At 39.2% G+C, this 21,859-nt stretch overlaps 1 protein-coding gene across 1 annotated transcript in view; it reads left to right on the top strand.

The window, feature by feature from the left end:
* Positions 1-19,485, top strand: part of XPR1 (xenotropic and polytropic retrovirus receptor 1) — a 122,193-nt gene extending 102,708 nt beyond the window's left edge. Inside the window, exons 12-15 of the mRNA XM_060774459.2 lie at positions 7,368-7,534; positions 8,854-8,993; positions 9,971-10,192; positions 13,719-19,485. Coding sequence (XP_060630442.1) covers positions 7,368-7,534; positions 8,854-8,993; positions 9,971-10,192; positions 13,719-13,779 — 590 coding nt within the window. The 3' untranslated portion in view covers positions 13,780-19,485. The remainder of the gene's footprint in view (positions 1-7,367; positions 7,535-8,853; positions 8,994-9,970; positions 10,193-13,718) is intronic.
* Positions 19,486-21,859: the final 2,374 nt, after the last annotated feature.

The following is a 21,859-nucleotide window of genomic DNA, read 5'->3' as shown; positions in this document are numbered from 1 at the left end:
ATTTATCGTGTCAGGAGCGAACCAGAACAGTTGTATTGCATTAAAAAAACAGACAAACAAACAAAACACAAAATTTGAAAACTTGGTATTCTATTAAATGTCCTTTGACCAGTAGCTGGCCACTTGGAGTGCCTCTGGTGTTGCTGCAAGAAGGTCCTCCGTTGTGCATGTGGCAGGGCTCAGGTTGCATTGCAGTAGGTAATCTGTGGTTTGCTCTTCTCCACACTCGCATGTCATGGATTCCACTTTTTAGCCCTATATCTTAAGATTGGTTCTGCATCTCGTGGTGCCAGAGTGCAGGCTGTTCAGCGCCTTCCAAGTCATCCAGTTTTCTGTGTGCCCAGGGGGGAGGCTCTCATTTGGTATCACCCACGGATTGAGGTTCTGGGTTTGAGCCTGCCACTTTTGGACTCTCGCTTGCTGGGGTGTTCCAGCGAATGTCTCTGTAGATCTTAGAAAACTATTTCTTGATTAAATCATTGATGTGCTGGCTAATACCCAAACAGGGGGTGGGCCAGAGATGTCGCTGCCTTGGTCCTTTCACTATTGGCTGCTACTTCCTGGTGGATGTCAGGTGGTGCAATACTGGCTAAACAGTGTAATTTCTCCAGTGGTGTAGGGCGCAGACACCCCGTGATAATGCGGCATGTCTCATTAAGAGCCACATCCACTGTTTTAGCGTGGTGAGATGTGTTCCACACTGGGCATGCATACTCAGCAGCAGAGTAGCAAAGCGCAAGGGCAGATGTCTTGACTGTATCTGGTTGTGATCCCCAGGTTGTGCCAGTGAGTGAATCTACATACTGTACTAAGTCCAGAAAATAGCAAGATGTAGAATGCTTGTGTAACTGCTTTGTTTCTTATAAGTAGCAAGATAGAAATTGGGGTAACAACAGATTGGTAATGCTTCAACATAGACTGCCCAAGTCATTTTCCTTCATGAATGTGAGAACTTTAACCTATAACTGAACCGTATGTAGTTTGCCATTCTTGGGTAAATGCAAAGCTTCTGATTTGTTAGGTTGCAGTAAATAGAAGATTAATGTTAAGTCAGAAAGCTTGTTATCGTACTGTAGTGCTTATTTCAAGATTAAAGCAGCTTTTCGATAACCTGCCAGATTTCCTGGACCTATTACGATGGCTTTAACAATCAGGAAAAACCGCAGGTACCTGCAAGAGCTGACCCTCCCAGAATGCTTATCACAGCCATTGTGCTCTGAAATAACATGTGGTATGGTTTTTCTCCCAGGTTACATTGTACAGAACATATTGTTTGCCTTCTGTACATTAATTCAAGAGTAAACAAAAAGTATTCACAGGTAGCAGATTCAGTTAACGGTGTATAGTGTAGAAATGTTTCTGTTTCATATAGTGGCCAATTACATAGTGCATACAATGAGAAAAGGAATAGTTATGATTTTCTCGCTAAACAAAATTGTTGAAGGTGAAATACAACTCTTCTTTTTACTTGTTCTTTTAAATGTATTTACTTAGCAAAAGATGGATATTAACAAATTACTGTAAAAATTAAGTAAAATTCTATGCCGTAGCTACAACTTACAATAACAAAATGAACCACAAGATGGTGGGGTATAGCAAATACTATGAAAAAAGCAAGAAAAAGACATGGTCGGTGTTAATGTTCCTTATTACAGTCTTAGGCATGCCTTTCTTTGTTTTAAAGACTTCATCGTGTTTAGGACTATAACCTCCCCCCCCCCCCCCCCAACACTATAAACATACGAAGTATGAATCAGTCTTGTAAATTAAGCAGGCAAATAGTACGTTGGGGATCTAGATAGAATACCAATGCTCTAATTTTCTACCGTTCCAATCAGCATTGAAGAGAACTACTTGAGTTCACTAGTGTAAATTGGAGTATAATTGATTGCCTAGAGCAATATCTTTCTGCTACATCACCTGAATACTAATGAGAAAAAAAATAATAGGGTGGAAAGATGAATTTTGGGAATGGGATGATAGTGTTCTTGGTTAACAGTTGAAGAGGTCAGCTCAAGAGGTGTCTTTTTGTTATGTGGGAAGGTTCCTAGTTGCAGTAAGATGGTCAGCATATATTAGTATTTACATAGCTCACTAATAATACTATGGGAGGGCACCCCCTTACTCAATTGATGTTGAAGAGAGCTATAGCCTGGGGTTCAGAAAGATGAAAATCTGCTCCTGCAAAGTGACATTTGTCCTTTATTAGCAGTCAGGCTTGAAGATGTTAATATTATTCACTCCTGGGTCTTCCCTTTCTCATAATAACATATTCATTTTAGTAATCATTATTGAAAATGATTTAAACTTAATTTGAGATTTGCCAATGGACTGATCCCTAGGCAGTGTTGAGTTTATTTTGAGTGAAAATTATATTTCTATATAACATTGTATAACTTGAACCAACGTATTTTGTGTATTGTAGTCTTTCCATCATTCTATTGTAGACAATGCTTCTTTGACATTTCAGATGTTTGAATTCTGAGTTCGTCAAGAAGAATTTTTATGATGTCCTCTACATTTTATACTGTTGCCTAAACATTTTGCCAGTTCTCATCAAATGTAAAATATGTTCAAATAAAAGACAAGTACACATAGTAAATCTCAATTTAGGGTACAATGCATGAGTGGGAAAAGGCATTTTCACCTAAATAACTCATAGAATCAAAGAGTTGGAAGAGACCTCATGGGCCATCCAGTCCAACCCCCTGCCAAGAAGCAGGAATATTGCATTCAAATCACCCCTGACAGATGGCCATCCAGCCTGTTTAAAAGCTTAAAAACTCAATTAGTCACAAACATTTTTCTCATATTTCACCTCTCCCTTATAACCAGAAAGATAAATAAATGAAAACTTAAACTTAACTGATTTTTTGGTTTGTCATTATGTGCAAATTAGGAGCTATAGTTGAAAATAACTCTACTTAATTATATATTTTAACCAGGTTGCATTGAATGACAAACGAGGGAACTACTTTAGCAAAGCTGAAAAAATGGTGTATTAATTTTGATGGTTGTTTGTGAAAAGGTTTTGAGGCAGCATTATGCTAACTTTCTTTGCATTTATCACATATTTGTGACAAAATCCGGAATATATATTTGAAGACCCGTGCATTGAGTTTGACATGTTCACAAAAGACAGACAGTAGGGTTGAAGCACACAATTTAATATTTGCATCCTGATTTTGGGAAACTGTAGTGGTTCATGCTTTTGAACATACAGATCTGTCTGATATTTCCTGACTTGTAGGAGACCTCCTTGGACCTTAGCATCATTTCATTACCTTTGTTCGTTCATTCACATATATCATTCACAGAATAGGACACCCGTGGTTTCAAGTCCCAAATGCACTTTGCTAGAGACTCAGGATTATCCTACCTCCATATACCTCTACATATTACCTGTCAAGTTCAGCATTTTAAATTTTGTCCATTACATTTGCCCCGACCTTTGGTTTTAATTGTGTCACGGTGTCATTGTCTTATTATTTTATTGTTTTGCTTGATGTTTTATTATTTGCTTATGAGTTTATTGTGTATTGTATGTTGTTGATTGTTGGCGGCCTTGGCCTTTGTAAGCCGCAATGAGTCCTACGGGAGATTTTGCGGGGTATAAATAAAGATAATAATAATAATAATAATAATAATAATAATAATATCTTCACTTATCAAAATGGAAAAAAGACTTCTGAACAGTGTCTTTTTCCCCTCTCATGATTACTCTATTTAGTAATGCTGGTGGCACTTAGCAATTTACTATACTACATATACACATTTGTGTTTACTAGAAATATTTATGAACTGATGGGAATAAGTTAAGAAGCTCTTTGGCCATCATAGGTCTTCTCCTTAATATTATGATTATTTTGATTAGGGATAGAAATATTTCTTAAATATATAAATAAATCAGAAATGAACTTTGCTGTGAAAGGTATGCTTATGTCACAGTAATTTAGTAGTTTTCAAAATTAATTGGATTTTGGGTTGGATTCAGATTTAATAATTGTTAGAACAGCACATTCATGACTAGCTTCAATCTCATTTTTTTCATTAGGTCTACTGTAGAAATAAGTCTGGATCCAATCTTGTCTTTCTTCCAAAGGCCCTTCCAGACAGGCTCTATATCCCAGGATCTGATCCTAGGTTTTCTGTTTATCCCACATTATCTGGCAGTGCGGACTCATATAATCCAGTTTAAAGCAGAAAACTTGGGATATAGGGCCTGTCTGGAAGGGCCCCAAGATAGCAGAATTTTAACACTGATTTTAAAAATCTTGTCCACATTACCTCGAGTTGTCAAGTGGAAAGAATATACAGTATTTTTACCACTTAAGCAAATTCTTTGGTTTGAACTGTCATGACTTGTGTTTCAAAAAGTGAAGCATGTAGTTCCACCTGATGGACAAAATGGGAATAGCAGCCTACTGATGGTTTAACCATGAAAAAAGATTTGTTTTCTTAAAAGGATTTTAAAAATTGATTTCTCAAAGCATGTTGCATACATGACAATGTCTATGCAACGGAATTGCTGATACCTAGGCATTTGATAGACAGACCAGGTAGATTGTTATCAATTACCTTTTATATTGGCAAGAGAATAAGGTTGGTTCATTACTAGACCCGGCTCAAATTTCATAAAGGAAATAGATCATGTTTTTCAAATAATAGTACTTATCAGAATAATACACTATATTACTGTACAACTATGTAATATTTACTGGTTAATTTTTACAATTTGGCCTGACATCTCATTGTTGCGATGTATATGCCTTGAATGCTTTTCTTTAAAAAAAAACAACAACGGGAAGTTATAGTAATTAATTGAGAGAAGTTTGTAGGAAAAAATATTTCTTTATATGCGCCTGTCTGAATTTTAAGATGGGGACAGGGACAGAGGATGACTTCTCCCAGTCCCACCACAATCACAGACATGTTTGGTGAAGACATAAGAGGCAGCTTCCTTAGATGGATGCATTATTTTCAATTTTAATTTTACATTTGGCCTTCCCACAGTTTTAATTGTGTGTTGTCTTATTGTTAATGTTTCATATTTTATTGTCCATGTTTTTATTTTAATTGCTTGTATTGTTGTTATTATTGCTTGTATTGTTGTATTTGGGCTCAGCCTCATGTAAGCCGCACCGAATCCCTTGAGCAGATGGTAGCGGGGTGCAAATAAAGTGTTATTATTATTATTATTATTATTATTATTATTATTATTTATGGATGCTGCAAGGCCATGGACATTGCTCCTCTGTTCTCTTTCCCCTGGTATACAAATATTTTATTTAGGTAGGACCCTGGCTCTTAACCTGTGTGCCAGAGGAGTCTCTTAATATGGTGTGTTGTCCCTTTTATCTTTTTAATTTTGTTTTAAACTATTTTCATTTTGTGTTCTTATTATAATTGTTTATTTTAAAAACGTTTTTGTAAGATTTTAGTTACACACTAGCTGTACCCGCCACGCGTTTCTGTGGCCAACCTTCCCTCTTCCTCTTTCTCTCTTTCCTTCCTTCCCTCCCTCCCTCTTTCTTTCCTTCCTTCCCTTTTTTTCTTTCCTTCTCTCCTTCCCTTCTTCTCTATCCCTTTCCTTCCTTACCCTGCCTTTTTCTTCCATCTCTACCTCTTTCTCTCCTTTCTTCCTTCACTTCTTTCTTTCTTTCCTTCCTTTGTACTTTGCTTCCATTCTTCCTTCTCTCTTTCCTTCTTTTCCTCTTTCTCTCCTTCTTTTCTTCTCTCCTTCCTTCCCTCTTTCCTTCCATCCCTGGTGGCAGATGAGGCTCCCCCCCCCCCTCGCTAGACCCACCATCTATTCCTAGCTCCTGGTCTGGCCAGAAGAGGGAGGATGGTTGGCGGTGCCTCTCATGCTTGCTGTGTCTTCACGCAGAAGGGGGCGGGGCCAGGGACATACACTGTGTCATTTTCTATCTTTTTTTGGATTTTAAAGTTCTTTCACTGTTTTTTGGTGATTTTTTGAGTAATAGTCACTCTATGGGTTAAACAGTGGTTCTCAACCTGGGGTCCCAAGATGTTTTTGGCCTACAACTCCCAGAAATCCTAACAGCTGGTAAACTAGCTGGGATTTCTGGGAGTTGTAGGCCAAAAACATCTGGGGACCCCAAGTTGAGAACCACTGGGTTAGTAGGTACCTTGTGGCCAAATTTGGTGTCATTTTGTCCAATGATTTTTGAGTTATATTAATCCCACAAACGAACATTACATTTTTGTTTATATAGATTATTTTGTTTCTGTTTGCTGTAAACTGGCTTGATTGCTGTGATGGGAAAAAAGTGGGGCATCAATATAATGTAATAAAAAATAACAAACTTGCAAGCCAGCCAGTTTTGACTCTTCCCCAGTGTTGCCTTTTTTGCTTTGCCACTACCCCTCATCCCAACACATGAATACAGAATATTGAAAAAGAAGGTTAAAAATGTCATTTGGGTTCAGATGACTCTCAAATCAAGAGACATTCAGCTGATTTGAGCAGATTTAGGTAATAACTGAGTCAAGCAAAACAAACCAAATCAGAATCTAAATACTTCTGAGAATTCGCTATCATTTTAGATTCAGATGGACAAAGAGAACAGTGTGTCTTCAAAAATTGGTCCATTTCTCCATGGTGTGGAGTGGGGTGAAGTTCTCTGACTGACAACTCTAGTTTCTAATCAGAGTGGATAATTTTATCAGGCTCTCTAATCCCAGTGCCTTTGGGAAGGAATGCTAAAATAATATATTGCTGGGAGTGTTTCAAAGTTTTTTGCAGCTCCCTTTCTCAAGGGACAGAAAGTTAAATGTTGCTGTTTCTGTTGGTGGTTTTTGCTTGTTTGAGAGGTTTTAAGCACATGTCACTTTGAACAGTATATGCTGTGTATGTAGTTGTAAAATGTTCAGGTCTTTCTTTCTCTGCATTGTATGTTTCACATAAATCATCGACCCTGCTGTGTGGCATGTTCTATACCTTTGGTGCCAACTTAGCCCTATACCTATCCTGAAATCTTCTGGGTTCTGTGTCCTAGCATGCCTCTGTGCCATTCCTTTTTCAGAGAAAGAGCCTCCACATGAAATAGAGGATAGCAAATGAAAGTGAATAATTTCCCCATGTGTGAATATATCCCTTTAAAATAACAAAAATCTGGCTCATCTACCTGAAATCTTATGTGTTTTTTCTGCAATATATCATTCAATGTGAAAAATAAATCGAGGATTCATTTATAAATTATTCTGACTGAGTGAATGCTGGTTGGTTTTGTTTTATTTATTTATATGTTTGTTTGTTTGATTTGCTGTATTTGTATACCACCCCTCTCAGCACGCAGGCCACTCAAGGCAGTTTTATTTGACTTTACTGTTGTTCTTTCTTCTAGCGAAAGACCATGGTGACACCCCAGTGTTCTTCTACTTGTGGATCGTCTTCTATTTTATCAGCTCCTGCTACACCCTGATCTGGGATTTGAAGATGGACTGGGGTCTCTTTGATAAGAATGCTGGTGAAAATACTTTCCTGCGGGAAGAGATTGTGTATCCGCAAAAAGTATGTTGTATGCACATGAGTTTTGTAGAGATTTTGGTTTGAAACTGATTCATGAATGGAGTATGGAACTGTTGGCACATTTGTATTGGAGGGCACCGAGTGCATCTGTTTAAATCAGTGAGTCTTGTTCAGTTTGAAGATTGGAGCTGTCCAAAAAGGTGTACTGAGATGGCGAGAAAGAGAAAAGTTAAATATGGTCAATAGGGAATCAGCATTAATGATTGGATTAGAAGGACAAAGGAGGCTTGCTGGTAGTCTCCTTTTCTCCACCCAGCCACCATAAGCTATAGACTGGGCCTCTTCAATCTGTGGCCCTCCAGGTATTTTGGACTTCAGCTCCCAGAATTCCTGATCATTGAACAAGATGTCCAGGGCAGTGGTTCTCAACCTGTGGGTCCCCAGGTGTTTTGGCCTGCAACTCCCAGAAATCCCAACCAGTTTACCAGTTGTTAGGACTTCTGGGAGTTGAAGGCCAAAACATCTGGGGACCCACAGATTGAGAACCACTGGTCTAGGGCTTCAGGGAGTTGGAGACCCTACCACCTGGAGGGCCATAGGTTGAAGAGACCTGCTTTAGACTATCTTGTATGTTTGTATCTTTGCCTCTTTTCTTTCCAACATATCTATAGCAACCCTCGCTGACCTGTGATAGCATGAACCAAAACACAACACAATCCAAAAGTAGATCGTCACCTGGGAAATATCTGATATCAAGGCAAATAACTTAAGTAGCTACTGGGAGGAGGCAAATGGTTCATTACTGGTACAGCAGTAAAAAGGTAGATAACCTACACAAAGCTTCATGTGAAAGCTTTCAAAATATAAATATTCTTTCCTCCAGCTTATCTTCTTCAGCGGAAATGTCGCATAGTTCATGTAGCCAAGTTATTGCTTAACAATGCACAATACAAGCAAGTATCTTCATCACTGTCATTAATTGTGTGCATCTATCTATCTATGGTATTTTTGTGCGAGTATGACCATCTGTGTGGAGCCAAATTCCTGGAGGTTATTTAGAAAACATACAGTACTAGAACAACAAACATACTATTTCACTGACAAACTCTAGAATGTGCAGTTTTGATTGCCATTGAGTTCATGTATCATTGAACTGTTAGAAATGCATCTCACTTCCTGAACAAAAATTATACTTGATAGCAAAATAAGACAACTGTTTTACCTGAAGGGAGACCTTATTAATTATGCTCTGTAAACAAATTGAAAGTTGGTTACCTCTTTAGTTCTGTACATTTTTGCAAAAAGTGTATCTGGGACATATTCTTGCCATGAGTTACAATTCCTTCTTTCTATTTCCTCAGGCCTATTATTATTGTGCCATTGTAGAGAATGTGATTTTGCGATTTGCCTGGACTATCCAGATCTCTCTCACTGTCATGAAAATCCACCCTCATGTTGCGGATATCATTGGTACAGTGTTTGCACCACTTGAGGTTTTCCGGTAAGATGCATGAGTTAAAGTTAGAAGACTTTCCAGGCCCTATTTGTAAATAACCACAAGTGACTGTGGTTTTGTGGAAAAATAATGTATTTAAAATGCAAATAGTTTTTGGAAGTGATAAAATACATTAGTTAGGGCCTTTTGCTATTAGAATAGGAGATATTTATATCTTCTATAACATCTTATCTCTCCAATTCAAACTTTGTGGAATATGCCAGAACATTCAGTCAGCTGGTAAAGAGAACCACAGTATTCCCTTCAATATAAATTATGGAACTTAAGCACATCTGCGGAAATTTAGTCTCTGAAAATGCTACAGTTTCAAGATGTCTAGTTGTTGTCTAGTATAGACCATAATCAGGGTTGTTCAGGTAGTTCAGCATTTTGGTTCCACTTTTCTTCCAAGATACTCACTGCATCCCGCCACCATGAAATGAAAGGTTTTCATGAGATACATTGTGTTCTCATACATTTCAGTATTACAAATTTATATATGTGCCCATATCTCTTATACGTGGTTGTTTTAACTTCCAGTTTGCTTGTGAAACGGAATTACTGTGTCACTTAAGTGATGCATGTCTAAAAGGTGTGTCACCAACATGAAATGTCTGGAAAGCTCTGCTCTGCACTTTAGATAGCGTTTATTTTTAGCAAGTTTATTGTTAGCAATTTTTTAGCACTCTTCAAAGAGATTGTGCCCATCATAGGGGAGTGAGGCATTGTCCTGGGATCCCAATAGTAGGTTGCTGTGTCATTCTATTGATCAGGTTACTATGAAATTAGTTTAAGAGATCTGATAATAATATTTTTTTATTATTTTTACCACCCTTTTCAGAGGAGCAGAGATTAGTCCATTTATGATTTTTTTTCCATTTCAAATGGCTTTTCTCTTTCATTTCAGCAACTGTGATGAAAGTTTTATATGAATGTTTTATTTTTCTATTTTTTTTAGCTTATTATTGTCATTCTTTCTGTAGGCGGTTTGTCTGGAATTTCTTCCGATTGGAGAATGAGCACCTGAACAACTGTGGTGAGTTCCGAGCGGTCAGGGACATCTCAGTCGCACCACTGAATGCTGACGATCAGACTCTGCTTGAACAGATGATGGACCAGGATGATGGTGTCCGAAATCGTCAGAAAAATCGGGCCTGGAAGCGTAGCCAGAGTCTGTCCTTGCATAGACCACGTCTTGCTTCACAGTATGTATTTTGTAGATCTCTCTTACAACAAATGGAACAAAGTTGCATATCGTACCACCAATTCAAAGCTGGCTGTATGATACTGTGTTCTAACACCTAGTTTGCCATGGGTTTGTGAAAAACCCATGATATTTTTCACACTATCAAGGTTTAAGGTATATTTAAAAGAAGATAAAAATCAATGTTAATTCACATAGCTTAGAAGCATACTAAAATAATGCTACGCTACTATTGTCTATACCAGTGGTTTTCAACCTGGGGTCCCCAGATGTTTTTGGCCTTCAACTCCCAGAAGTCCTAACAGTTGGTAAACTGACTGGGATTCCTGGAAGTTGTAGGCAAAAACATCTGGGGACCCCAGGTTGAGAACCACATAATTGTTGAACACATAATTTTTATACACATTATAGCTGCACATGAGGAAACATACAAAATCAAGGCTAAAATGATCAAAACTAGACATGTTCCAAGAAAAAAATAACTGTGATCAAATTGTGATCTATTACACAGTTATTAAACAAAAGGCCTGAGGGCCGAATCTGGCCTGCCATGTTATTTCATGTGGCCCTCCAGATGTTGGTCAAAAACTGCTTTATTCCTCCTTATTAGACATCATAAGGAGCCCCCTGTGGCGCAGTGGGTTAAAGCCCTGTGCTGGCGGGACTGAAGTCCGACAGGTCACAGGTTTGAATCCGGGGAGAGGTGGATGAGCTCCCTCTGTCAGCTCCAGCTCCTCATGCGAGGACATGAGAGAAGCCTCCCACAAGGATGGTAAAACATCAAAACATCTGGGCGACCCCTTGGCCACGTCCTTGCAGACGGCCAATTCTCTCACAACAGGAGTGACTTGCAGTTTCTCAGGTCACTCCTGACACGACAAAAAAAAATTAGACATCATGACTATAGTTGATGGTAATTGTGATACAGGAACATCTGGAAGGCTAGGAGCCTCCAGTGGTGCAATGGGTTAAATAAACCCTTGTGCTGGCAGGACTAAAGACTGACAGGTCACAGGTTCGAATCCGGGGAGAACGTGGATGAGCCCTCCTGTCAGCTCCAGCTCCCCATGCGGGGACATGAGAGAAGCCTCCCACAAGGATGGCAAAACATCAAAACATCCGGGCGTCCCCTGGGCAAAATCCTTGCAGACAGCCAATTCTCTCACACCAGAACCAACTTGTAGTTTCTCAAGTTGCTCCTGACACACACACACAAATCTGGATGGCTGAGGTTTGCCCCATTTAGGCAGAAAAGTGAGATTTGAATTTAGATACAAAGCATGAGAATATGTTATATGAAAAACTTATTTCCACTCCTGATCTAATAGAAACAAATAAACATGGATCTTCAATGTGTTGTCGAAGGCTTTCATGGCCGGAATCACTGGGTTGTTGTAGGTTTTTCCGGACTATATGGCCATGTTCTGGAGGCAATTTTTCTCCTGACGTTTCACCTGCACCTCACTACCTCTGAGGATGCTTGCCATAGATGCAGGCGAAACGTCAGGAGAAAAATTGCCTCCAGAACATGGCCATATAGCCCGGAAAAACCTACAACAACCCAAACATGGACCTAATTAGATCTACATATAGGCAGTCCTTGGGTTACAGACAAGAAAGGTTCTGTAAGTTTGTTCTTAAGTTGAATTTGTATATAAATTGGAAGAAGTACATTTTTAACTAACTCCAGCCGGTTTGTGTGTAGTAGAGTTGGACAGCATAGGGAAGGGTTAACACCCTTGTGGTGTTTGTTTTGCTGTCTATGCCCCTTGTTCAGAAGATCTCACCTCAGTTTCTGTTCCTGTGACAATTGGATTTTGAAAGTTTTGGCTGGTTGTGGAAACAAGGATTGGTGAGAAGACTTCAGTGGCAATCCCTTTTCCCCGTGATAACTCTTCCAGGAGTTATTTTCCCTTCCGAGGGGTACACTTCCTCTCAGTTTCTGTTGACTAACCTCCATTCTTAACTATGTAAGTCGGATGCCTGTAACTCTGGGACTGCCTATATACTTCAATTCAACCTATATCAGTGGTTCCCAACTTTTGGACCTCCAATTGGTTTGGACTTCCAACTCCCAGAAATCCCAGCCAACTTACCAATTGTTAGGAATTGTGGGAGCTGTAGTCCAAAATATCTGGAGGGCCAAACGTTGGGAAACACTGACCTATATACTTCAATTCAGTTTCACTGTTTCATATGTAATGTATTTTCTAAGCCAGGGGTCCTCAAACGTTTTAATGGGAGGGCCAGGTCACAGTCCCTCAAACTGTTGTAGGGCCGGATTATAATTTGAAAAAAAACATGAATGCCTATGCACACTGCACATATCTTATTTGTAGTTCAAAAAACACTTAAAATAATACAATAATTAAAATGAAGAACAATTTTAGCAAATATAAACTTATTAGTATTTCAATATGAAGTGTGGGCCTGCTTTTGACTGATGAGATAGGATTGTTGTTGTTGTTGTTGTTGTTGTTGTTGTGTGCTTTCAAGTCGTTTCAGACTTAGGTTGACCCTGAGCGAGGGCCGGGTAAATGACCTTGGAGGGCCGTATCCGGCCCCCGGGCCTTAGTTTGAGGACCCCTTTTCTAAGCTGTAGTCAGATAGGTACATTCCCATTTCTTCATCCATAGCCTCATAAGCCGAAATGGGAATTACTTTGCGGACATCCTGCAGATTTTAAACATCAGCTTGCCTGTACCACATAAACCATCAATAGATTTCAAATGGTTTTGGAAAACACTATTTTTGCCTAATAGATAATGTTTACATAAATTGTTTATCCTAGTAGAGTAGATCCTTTGAGCCAGTAGACTGTACGCGAGTGTTGACCGACCAAATAGCTCTTTTCTAGGTGCGTGGGACCAACAGATTTGAGTATTTCACTCCTGCTTCTTTTGTGAGCCCACATTTCCCAATTTTGGCATAAACTGTTTTATCTCTGTATTGTCGAAGGGTTTCATGGCCAGAATCACTGGGTTGTAGGTTTTTTCGGGCTATATGGCCATATTCTAGAGGCATTCTCTCCTGACGTTTTGCCTGCATCTGTGGCAAGCATCCTCAGAGGTAGTACTTTAAAGGTGCATCTTGTCATCGATATATGTAGCATTTTAATGATTTATAGGATTTTATTGTGTATTTTATATTGTATTTAATAATCTGGTGCTCATGTATTTATCTATTTGACTTGCCTTGTATGTGAAAGACCTATGGTCTAAGCATCGACTAAACTACTACTACTACTACTACTACTACTACACAACCTCTGAGGATGCTTGCCATAGATGCAGGCAAAACGTCAGGAGAGAATGTTTCTAGAACATGGCCATATAGCCTGGAAAAAACTACAACAACCCTGTTTTATCTCTGTTCTTTTCATTAGAACAATTGTCCAGCAGAGGGAGCTGTTAATATGCACTAACTATTGGTTTGTTACCATAGAGCTAACTATACCTATTCCTTGTGTTCTGGCCCTGTATGGAAACATTTCCCTCTTCAGCATTGTTTAATTTATGTTTTCACAGGTCCAAGTCCCGTGACACCAAGGTGTTAATAGAAGACACAGATGATGAAGCAAACACATGAAACACCTACAGAATCAAGTTCCACAATCCTTGTGTTCTTTACTACCTTTCCCCTCCCCATTCCCAAACCATCCCAACCTGTTGTGTAGTTTCAGCTGAAAACAGGAGAAGAATCTGAACACACTCTCTGAGCTCTTCCGGACCGGATCCTATGGACTCCACCAAGCTCACTGTGTTTTCTTTTCTTTTCTTCTGGTTTTAAAATTGAGTTGTTGTTTTTAAAATAAAATGTAACTTCGTTTTGCCAATCAGAGGGACACTAAAGGAACGAACTGTCTTAAAAGATTGTTTACAATCTCTACAAGGACAAATAATCTGGATGAAAAAGCCTCATCGGGACTCCCTCATGGGATGGACTCTACCGAGAACTCACTCAATCTTTGGTCAGTCCAGTTTTGTCTGGTTGAAACTGGATCTGCGTTTTTAACTCTGGCTCGCGCTCTGGTTTTTTGGTGTTATCCTTCATATCCAGCGCCAAGGCCCTGGCTGCACTTGCCGGGAAAGTGCACTTAGAGCAGTACCTTCATTCACGAAGCTACTTTATAATTTGATGTAACTGTCTTATAATTTTTTTGAAATATGATGTATTTGTTGCACATAGTTTTCACATTATTTATGATAGTTAACAACCATACGAGAATGGTTTTGAGTCCTGTGCAATGAAGATGGTAACTCTCTAAAAATAAGGCAAGTGGTGGGGGGGAAGGGGATGTAGACCCTGGATCTCTCTTGCTGCAAGGTTAAGCCCTTTAAAATACCTCTTTGATTAGAGAACTTGCACCGGTTTAACCTGGCTTATTTTTTCCCTTTTTTCTGTTTAATTTAAACCAAAGTTTCTTTAGTGGGTTTTACTTGTTGCTGCTGGTGATGGTCCCTGAGAAAGCTGGGCACCTTTCTTAGCCAGTTCATCCATGTGTTCGTAACTGTGCAGAAATGGTATCAATTATTTTCAGTTGGAGGAAGGTTAGTGCAAATTAATCCGGTGCAGTGCATCAGATAACCATGCAAAAAATAAAACAAAAGCCTTTGAAGGCTGATAGTTTTCATTTTAATGAGCTGAATAGGGTATCATCCCATTCTTAAAATCGGGAGCTCCTGTATGATTTTGTTCACTTCAGGTAGATAATAGAGAAAAGGGAGAGAGGAGAAGGTCTGCCTTGTTGGGGAACGGGAACGATGCCTTCATCCGTTCGTATGAGGTAAGGCAGATGCACATGAGCTTGTCACTTAGGTAAGCAGGAGGCAGCGTAGTCTCCAAGATTGAGGAAGTTGGTATTGCAATAGAAAGGGCTCTTTAACATTTTTTTAAATAAAAAAATAAAATAAACTTCTGCCATACTCTGGCAAAGTCTGACAATCACTGGCCAAGACCATCCTCAGGTTAGCTTTTGTTTCATTTCTTTTAACCCTATCTTCCCCAAATCTTAACTGTCCATCTTAGTGCTAGGCGTAACTTGTACAAGCATTATGAGTGGCATTGCTAGTTGGATTTAGGGTTAGGTGGCCGTACAGCTTAGGAAATGCTTTAGTCAACATTTTCCAGCTTGATTATTATTTTTAAAATTCCATATTAGCCTCAAGAGCCCGTAGGATAGAGCAGCATGAATGTCTAAGATGACCATATCCGCCCGTTGTAGTCGCAAGCCTGTGTTGTGTGTGCCAAGCCTATGTGCTGAATGTTAGCAAACGAAATCTTATTTGTGCTCTTTGACACAGTTTGTGCCGTGTGTGAGGTCAACACCATATAGTGGAAGAAGATACTTCAATTTTCCTTAAATCTGTCTCTTATCCAAGACTCTACAGCAAGGACTGTTTTGTCTTCTTTTAGCCCTTTCATGCTTATTCATTGCCCCCTTGGAATTTCCTAGGGGTCCTAAACCAGAGTCCCACTTTTTTGGCAAAGAGGTTTCCTTCTTAAACCTCTTTCTCAAGTTCATCATTGTGCTTATTAAATAGTTGTTTGGTATCCACTTATCATTCCCCAGCCATTCACAACATTTATTTTTATAGGGCAACTGTGGTTTTTTGAAAATAGTAGCACAGAGAAATTAGGGAATTAAATCTATTAATCGTACATGGAGCAAAATAACTGAGAGGAAAACTTGACGATTGCAACTCTTTAGGATTGTGTTTCTGAAACTGTGCTCTTCTGGTGTTTTTGGACTTCAGCTCCAAGATATCCCAGCTGTTAGGAATTGTAGGAGCTGAAGTCCAAAACATCTGGAGGAGCACAGTTTGAGAAACTCTGCTCTAGTGTGGTGTTAGAGCCACAAAGTGGGACTTCAGGTTACATTGACTCACAGTGTGCATTCATTTTTCAAGAGATCTGCTGGAAAACAATCCTAAATTTGATTTTGTTAGAAGCCCAAGAAAAGACCATTTTTGTGGTGACAGTGAACTTGTGTGTTCTTAACTTTTCTATTCTGTAACAAGAAACAGCCTGCTCCATTAAGATGAACTGTAATCGGGTGTACAATGATACGTGTCCCTTTTTCGGACTAGGAATTGCCCAGCTATCCATGCCTTTTTTGATTAGACATGATGTCTACAATTAAGGTAATTTCTTAAATACAGTACACATTCTGTATCTGTGGGACCAGTACTGCGGTTTTGCTTACCCACATTCAACAAATTATATCCTTTCTAGGGGTTTTCTAGACCCTCTGGGTGATTCTATGGCAGTGGTTCTCAACCTGGGGTCCCCAGATGTTTTTGGCCTACAACTCCCAGAAATCCCAGCCAGTTTACCAGCTGTTAGGATTTCTGGGAGTTGTAGGCCAAAACACCTGGGGACCCATAGGTTGAGAACCACTGTTCTATGGTATACATCCAACAGTTACCATAGAGTTGTCCTGGAGGGCCTAGAAAATTCCCAGAGAGTTAATTTTAGGTGGACATGGTTCATTTCAGTAGAATTCATTATTTCCAGTTTCCATGTATATTCAAGAATGTATCCTCCTGGGGTTACAAGGGACTTACTGTATTTCAAGTGTTTTTGTAAATAGTAACTGAATAATGGCAACTACTTTTCCATTACAGTAAGATGTCAAGCAATCATGTGTCATCTTCCAGCCGTGTGTTCGATACTGAAAATAATTACCAGTTTGTACAGAAAGATCTTGGCAGATTAATTGACTGTGTGAGGACTAAGCAGACAGTGCAGCTGACACTAGAAAATCTCAACAGCCAAATTATCTGGGATAGAATAAAGGAGTGGCTGAGGCTAGAAACCTACAAGTTAGTATAAAGAGAACTGGAAATGGGAAATCTGTGTGTGCAAAGTTCATTTGGTTGCAGTGCTGCCTCAGCTCAAACAGGTTTTTGAAAAATTACAAACTTGAAACACCCTGAATACTAGTCATGAATGTAAGGCTGGATATATTCAACAAGCAACAGGGCCTCTTTCATTCCATTACCAGCATGTTCAGAAAGTCTGTTGTTTCCAGCCCAATACATCTAGTTATTTTTGCGGCTATGTCTAGTGAATTCTACCAGGTCTGCTGCTTTGATTCGAATATAGCGAAGTAGACTTCACTTTCCAACATGAAACAGGCACTTAACACAAAATCCAAGGTTGTTTATCCTCATTTGGCTGCTTTCTGTCCATCTTCTGTGATGGTTTCCAAATATGGAGAGCAGCCAGAATCATTCTGCATCTCTGAAATTGGGCTTCATCCTCAGTTACAGCAAAGATCTTTCAGAATTGTACTCAAAATACTGCTATTTGTACTCAAAATGTTGCTATTGTCCCACATAGTTCATTTTCTTGACTGTCAAATAAGCAGAAGCTTTGTGTTTGCTGGAATTGGAAGCCTATAGTTTGGAGAAGTTACAAAGGATCTCTGTAACCAACTGTCTTGTTTCCATCCTTATTGTAAACTTTTGTGAATTATTTGAAGAAAATCATATTAGAAGGTGGAACATTTTGTCTAAATGACTTCTTAGGAATACTGGGTTTCTAGGAAGCATAGTTTTTCCACGGAGATATTTCATAATGGAGCGCACGCTTCCTTGAAAAAGAATTAACACCCAAAATCTTTGCCAGCATCACATTGTATGGATTGTTGGTGTCCTTTAAACTGAGTGTTTCTTTTAGCCCTGTTGTCTGGGCTTTCTGTGAGCTATTGTCCAGAATATCTGGAGGACCAAAGTCTGAGATCCATTACCCACATCAAATGCAGTCTGCAAGGACTATTCAGCAGTAGGGTTTCTTGAAGAGTAGGAAGGTTGAAAGCAACTGATCTAAATTTTGCTCAAGCTTCTCCACACAGATGAGGTTCACTGTTTCGGTTACACATGGATTTTGTATCGCAAAAAAAGGAGCGATGGAAACATCACTGATGATGAACCATAACATTTCACTGATAAACATCTGCACTGAGAAAGAGAGAATGCAACTAGGGCATGTATATTCCAGCAGTAAAATGTAGTTACTCTTTGTAATAACTCCCTTGTTTTCAAATGCAAAGAATGCCAGAGTTTTCCAACAGGAACATTCAGAGCATGGACTGAAACCCCTTTTCCCCTTATCATTGCAGGTGTGGCCCCTGAAAGTAAGTCTTGGAGATTAGACTCCAAAGCAGCCAAACTATTGTGCTGTCTCCAACTTTCTCTGAGCATCAGTTAAACTTGAGCTGGATCAGGTAACCTCTCTATTATTTAGTGTCCTCTCATCTTTTTACAAGACATCAATCAGGGCTTTTTGGGAGGATCATTCTGCCTTAAACAAAAGTTCACATTTCTGGCTCAGGTGGTTCTGAGAAAGGGGAATAAATACCACTTTAAGCAGAGAAAGGAGTGATAGCTTTTGTAACATTTCTATCCAACATGCTGCTTCTTATAACAAAACTTACCCCACCAGTCAGATGGCTCCAGAGGGATGTCACACATCTGGAGGCAGGATAGATACCCCACTTCAGTAATATTGTCAAATGGGAGTATAAAAGAGTTCTGGCACTTCGGTTTGAGAAAGTGCAAAACAACTCCCCCTTCCTCTTTTTTCACTGCTGGAGTAAATATGGGGCAAAGGGAATTCCAGATTTGATAACTAAGCTACAAATTGTACTTTCCTGTAAATCTGTACAGGCCCGTAAGTTTGCTCCTTTGGCATTTCCCAACATATTTACCTTCTAGCTTCGTATCCTAACGATTTCTCTGATGGGGCCTGGAGGTGACAATGGTTTTGCCTTCTGTTTCACACTTTTGCCCTGCTGCTATCTTTTGCCTCGTCCTCATTCCCATTCCTTTCCACCCTTCCAGTGTGTTGGTCTACTTGATGATTATATACTATGAAGCCCTGAACTGTAGGTGTCAGAAGTAACTATGGAATGTGATTTCGTCCTCTTGTGGGTGCTTTTCTCTTTACTTTCTTCCTTTCTCTATACCTTTTCCATGCCTCTTTCGGCTCAGTGGAAAAGGTGAGGACAAAGACTTGCCGCTTGCTTGGACTCATGATGATGTTTTCTGTGATTGCGCTATTAGCTGTCTCCTCCCTCCCCTACTCCCCCCCAAATGGATATAAGACTTTCTGAAGTGTGGAATTAACTTTCTTGATAAGTAGGTTTAAAAATGCACAATGTGGTACTGTTTCATAGTTCCTAGATGGTTGTATTAAAACAGTTAATGTGGTTTGTGTTTTTAAAAGGACAAAAAGTGATTGATTTATTAATCTGTCTTTTTCATTATTACAAGCTTTGTTTTCCAATTACTTCTTGCCTCTTTTGTTATTTCGAAGGTGTGTATGTCTGTTCCTGCTGTGAAATGCTTTTATTATTGATATTTTTAAAAAAAATAAATTAAAATGACAAAAGTTAAAGAAAAGTAAGAAATGCAAGAAAGAAGAAAAGAGCAAAAGAAAAGGAAAAAAGAAAAGAAAAATACAGACTTCAGATTTTCCTTTCAATGTTTATGTGCATATGGAGGAAAAAAGGAAAAAAAGGAAAAATACAGACTTCAGATTTTCCTTTCAATGGTTTTATGTGCATATGGAGCCCCCGAGAGCTCAGTGGGTTAAAGCTCTGTGCCGGCAGGTCACAGGTTCGAATCTGGGGAGAGGAGGATGAGCTCCCTCTATCAGCTCCAGCTCTTCATGCGGGGACATGAGAGAAGCCTCTCACAAGGATGATAAAAACATCAAATCATCCGGGCATCCCCTGGGCAATGTCCTTGCAGACGGCCAATGCTCTCACAACAGGAACGACTTGCAGTTTCTCAGGTCGCTCCTGACACAACAAAAAAATTAATAAATGTGCATATAATTACTCATACCTCTTTCTTTAAACATAGAATATTCTCATCTTTCAATGTGATCATTTCAATTCATAATCATTCTATAATCATCAGAACCCCAAATCACAATTTTTCCTTGCAAAAAGTCTATAAGGGGTTTCAGATTATTAAGAAATATCACCAACCACTTTTATTTAATGTACAGGGTTAGTCAAAATGCATAGGCCAATAAGCCATTCAATTGAATGGCTTATTGGCCTATGCATTTTGACTAACCCTGTATTGTCGAAGGTTTTCATGGCCGGAATCACTGGGTTGTAGGTTTTTTTCGGGCTATATGACCATGTTCTAGAGGCATTTCTCCTGACGTTTTGCCTGCATCTGTGGCAAGCATCCTCAGAGGTAGTGAGGTCCTCTGAGGATGCTTGCCACAGATCCAGGCGAAACGTCAGGAAAAATGCCTCTAGAACATGGACATATAGCCCGAGAAAACCTACAACAACCCAACTTTTATTTATTTATTTAAAAATGTATATCCCGATTTTCTCACCTCCGTAGAAGGACTCATACCGGCTTACAGCAAGGATTCAATGCTATTAATACAAGTTAAAACATCATACAACAATACAAGATTAAAATACATATAGATAAAATACATATATACCAAATCGCCAAGATAAAATCATGTTCAACTCAGTCTGCATGTGTGGTCACTCACTTTGATCTGGAACCAGTCTCAGCCATTATTCTGGGAATGCTTCGTTCCATAACCAGGATTTCACTAGCCCCCTAAAGGACAAGAGGGAGGGGGCAGATCTAATCTCGCTCAGGAGAGAGTTCCATAGCCAAAGGGCCACAACAGAGAAGGCCCTGTCTCGTTCCCACCAAACGCGTTTGCAAAGGTGGTGGGACCGAGAGCAGGGTCTTTCCGGAAGATCTTAACATCCTTGATGGTTCATAGGGGAGGATACGTTCGGACAGGTAAACTGTACATCTATGATAACTTTTCTATTATCAAAACATTTTGTGCATTTCTATGAAATGTATCATCTTCAGTGACCAGTTTACGTAGTATTAAATTCTTCCAACTCCTCATAAGTTCTGTTGCTATGCTCATATACTAATAATAATATTCTCTTTCCTGGCCCATGATTCCAAAAGGGAAACGTCCCAGTTCTAATTTAATGTCTGTCTTTAAAATAAATAAAACATCCATATTACATTTCCAACATAATTAAATAGCTTTATCCGCTTGCCATTGCTTCCAGTAAATCCATTATCAAAACATACTGTCTAAAATACAAACATTATTATAAGCAAGACATTCTTCACGTTCATCACATAAATTCTCCCTAACAGTGAATCCTTCCATCTTTTTCAATTCCACTCCATGTTTTAGCAGATTTTTTTAAAGACAAAATACAATCCACCCAATATTTATCTTCAGAATCAATGAAACATTACTTTATGATACTCATATTTCCTGCATGTTGCTCATTAGATGGCTGTGTTTATGCAGATGCTTCCAAGCACTGGATTCAGATGTCCTTCTCAGAGGTATTTAGTTCCATTATGAAAAATTCATAGGAACTCACACTTGCATGCTTTAATTGGACATTGGAGACAATCTATGTTGTAGGCAAAGTGTCAAAGTAAAGAGCACTCCCCACCTCCCATTTATTAATATCCTGGTGCAAAGATATTGGCATCAACAGTGAGAAATGCATGCATTTATGGAAAATTTCCAGTTTGTCGCTCATGCTAGCAAGGTTATCTTAACATACAGCACTTACTGCCATGGTTGTCTTCTCGCGTCATTCAGACAGAAGTCATTGTGAGTTACTTGTCATTAA

The sequence above is a fragment of the Anolis sagrei genome, chromosome 4 (genome assembly GCF_037176765.1).
Source record: "Anolis sagrei isolate rAnoSag1 chromosome 4, rAnoSag1.mat, whole genome shotgun sequence".
In the NCBI taxonomy this organism is placed as follows: domain Eukaryota; kingdom Metazoa; phylum Chordata; class Lepidosauria; order Squamata; family Dactyloidae; genus Anolis; species Anolis sagrei.
This window is presented reverse-complemented; position numbering and strand designations above follow the sequence as displayed.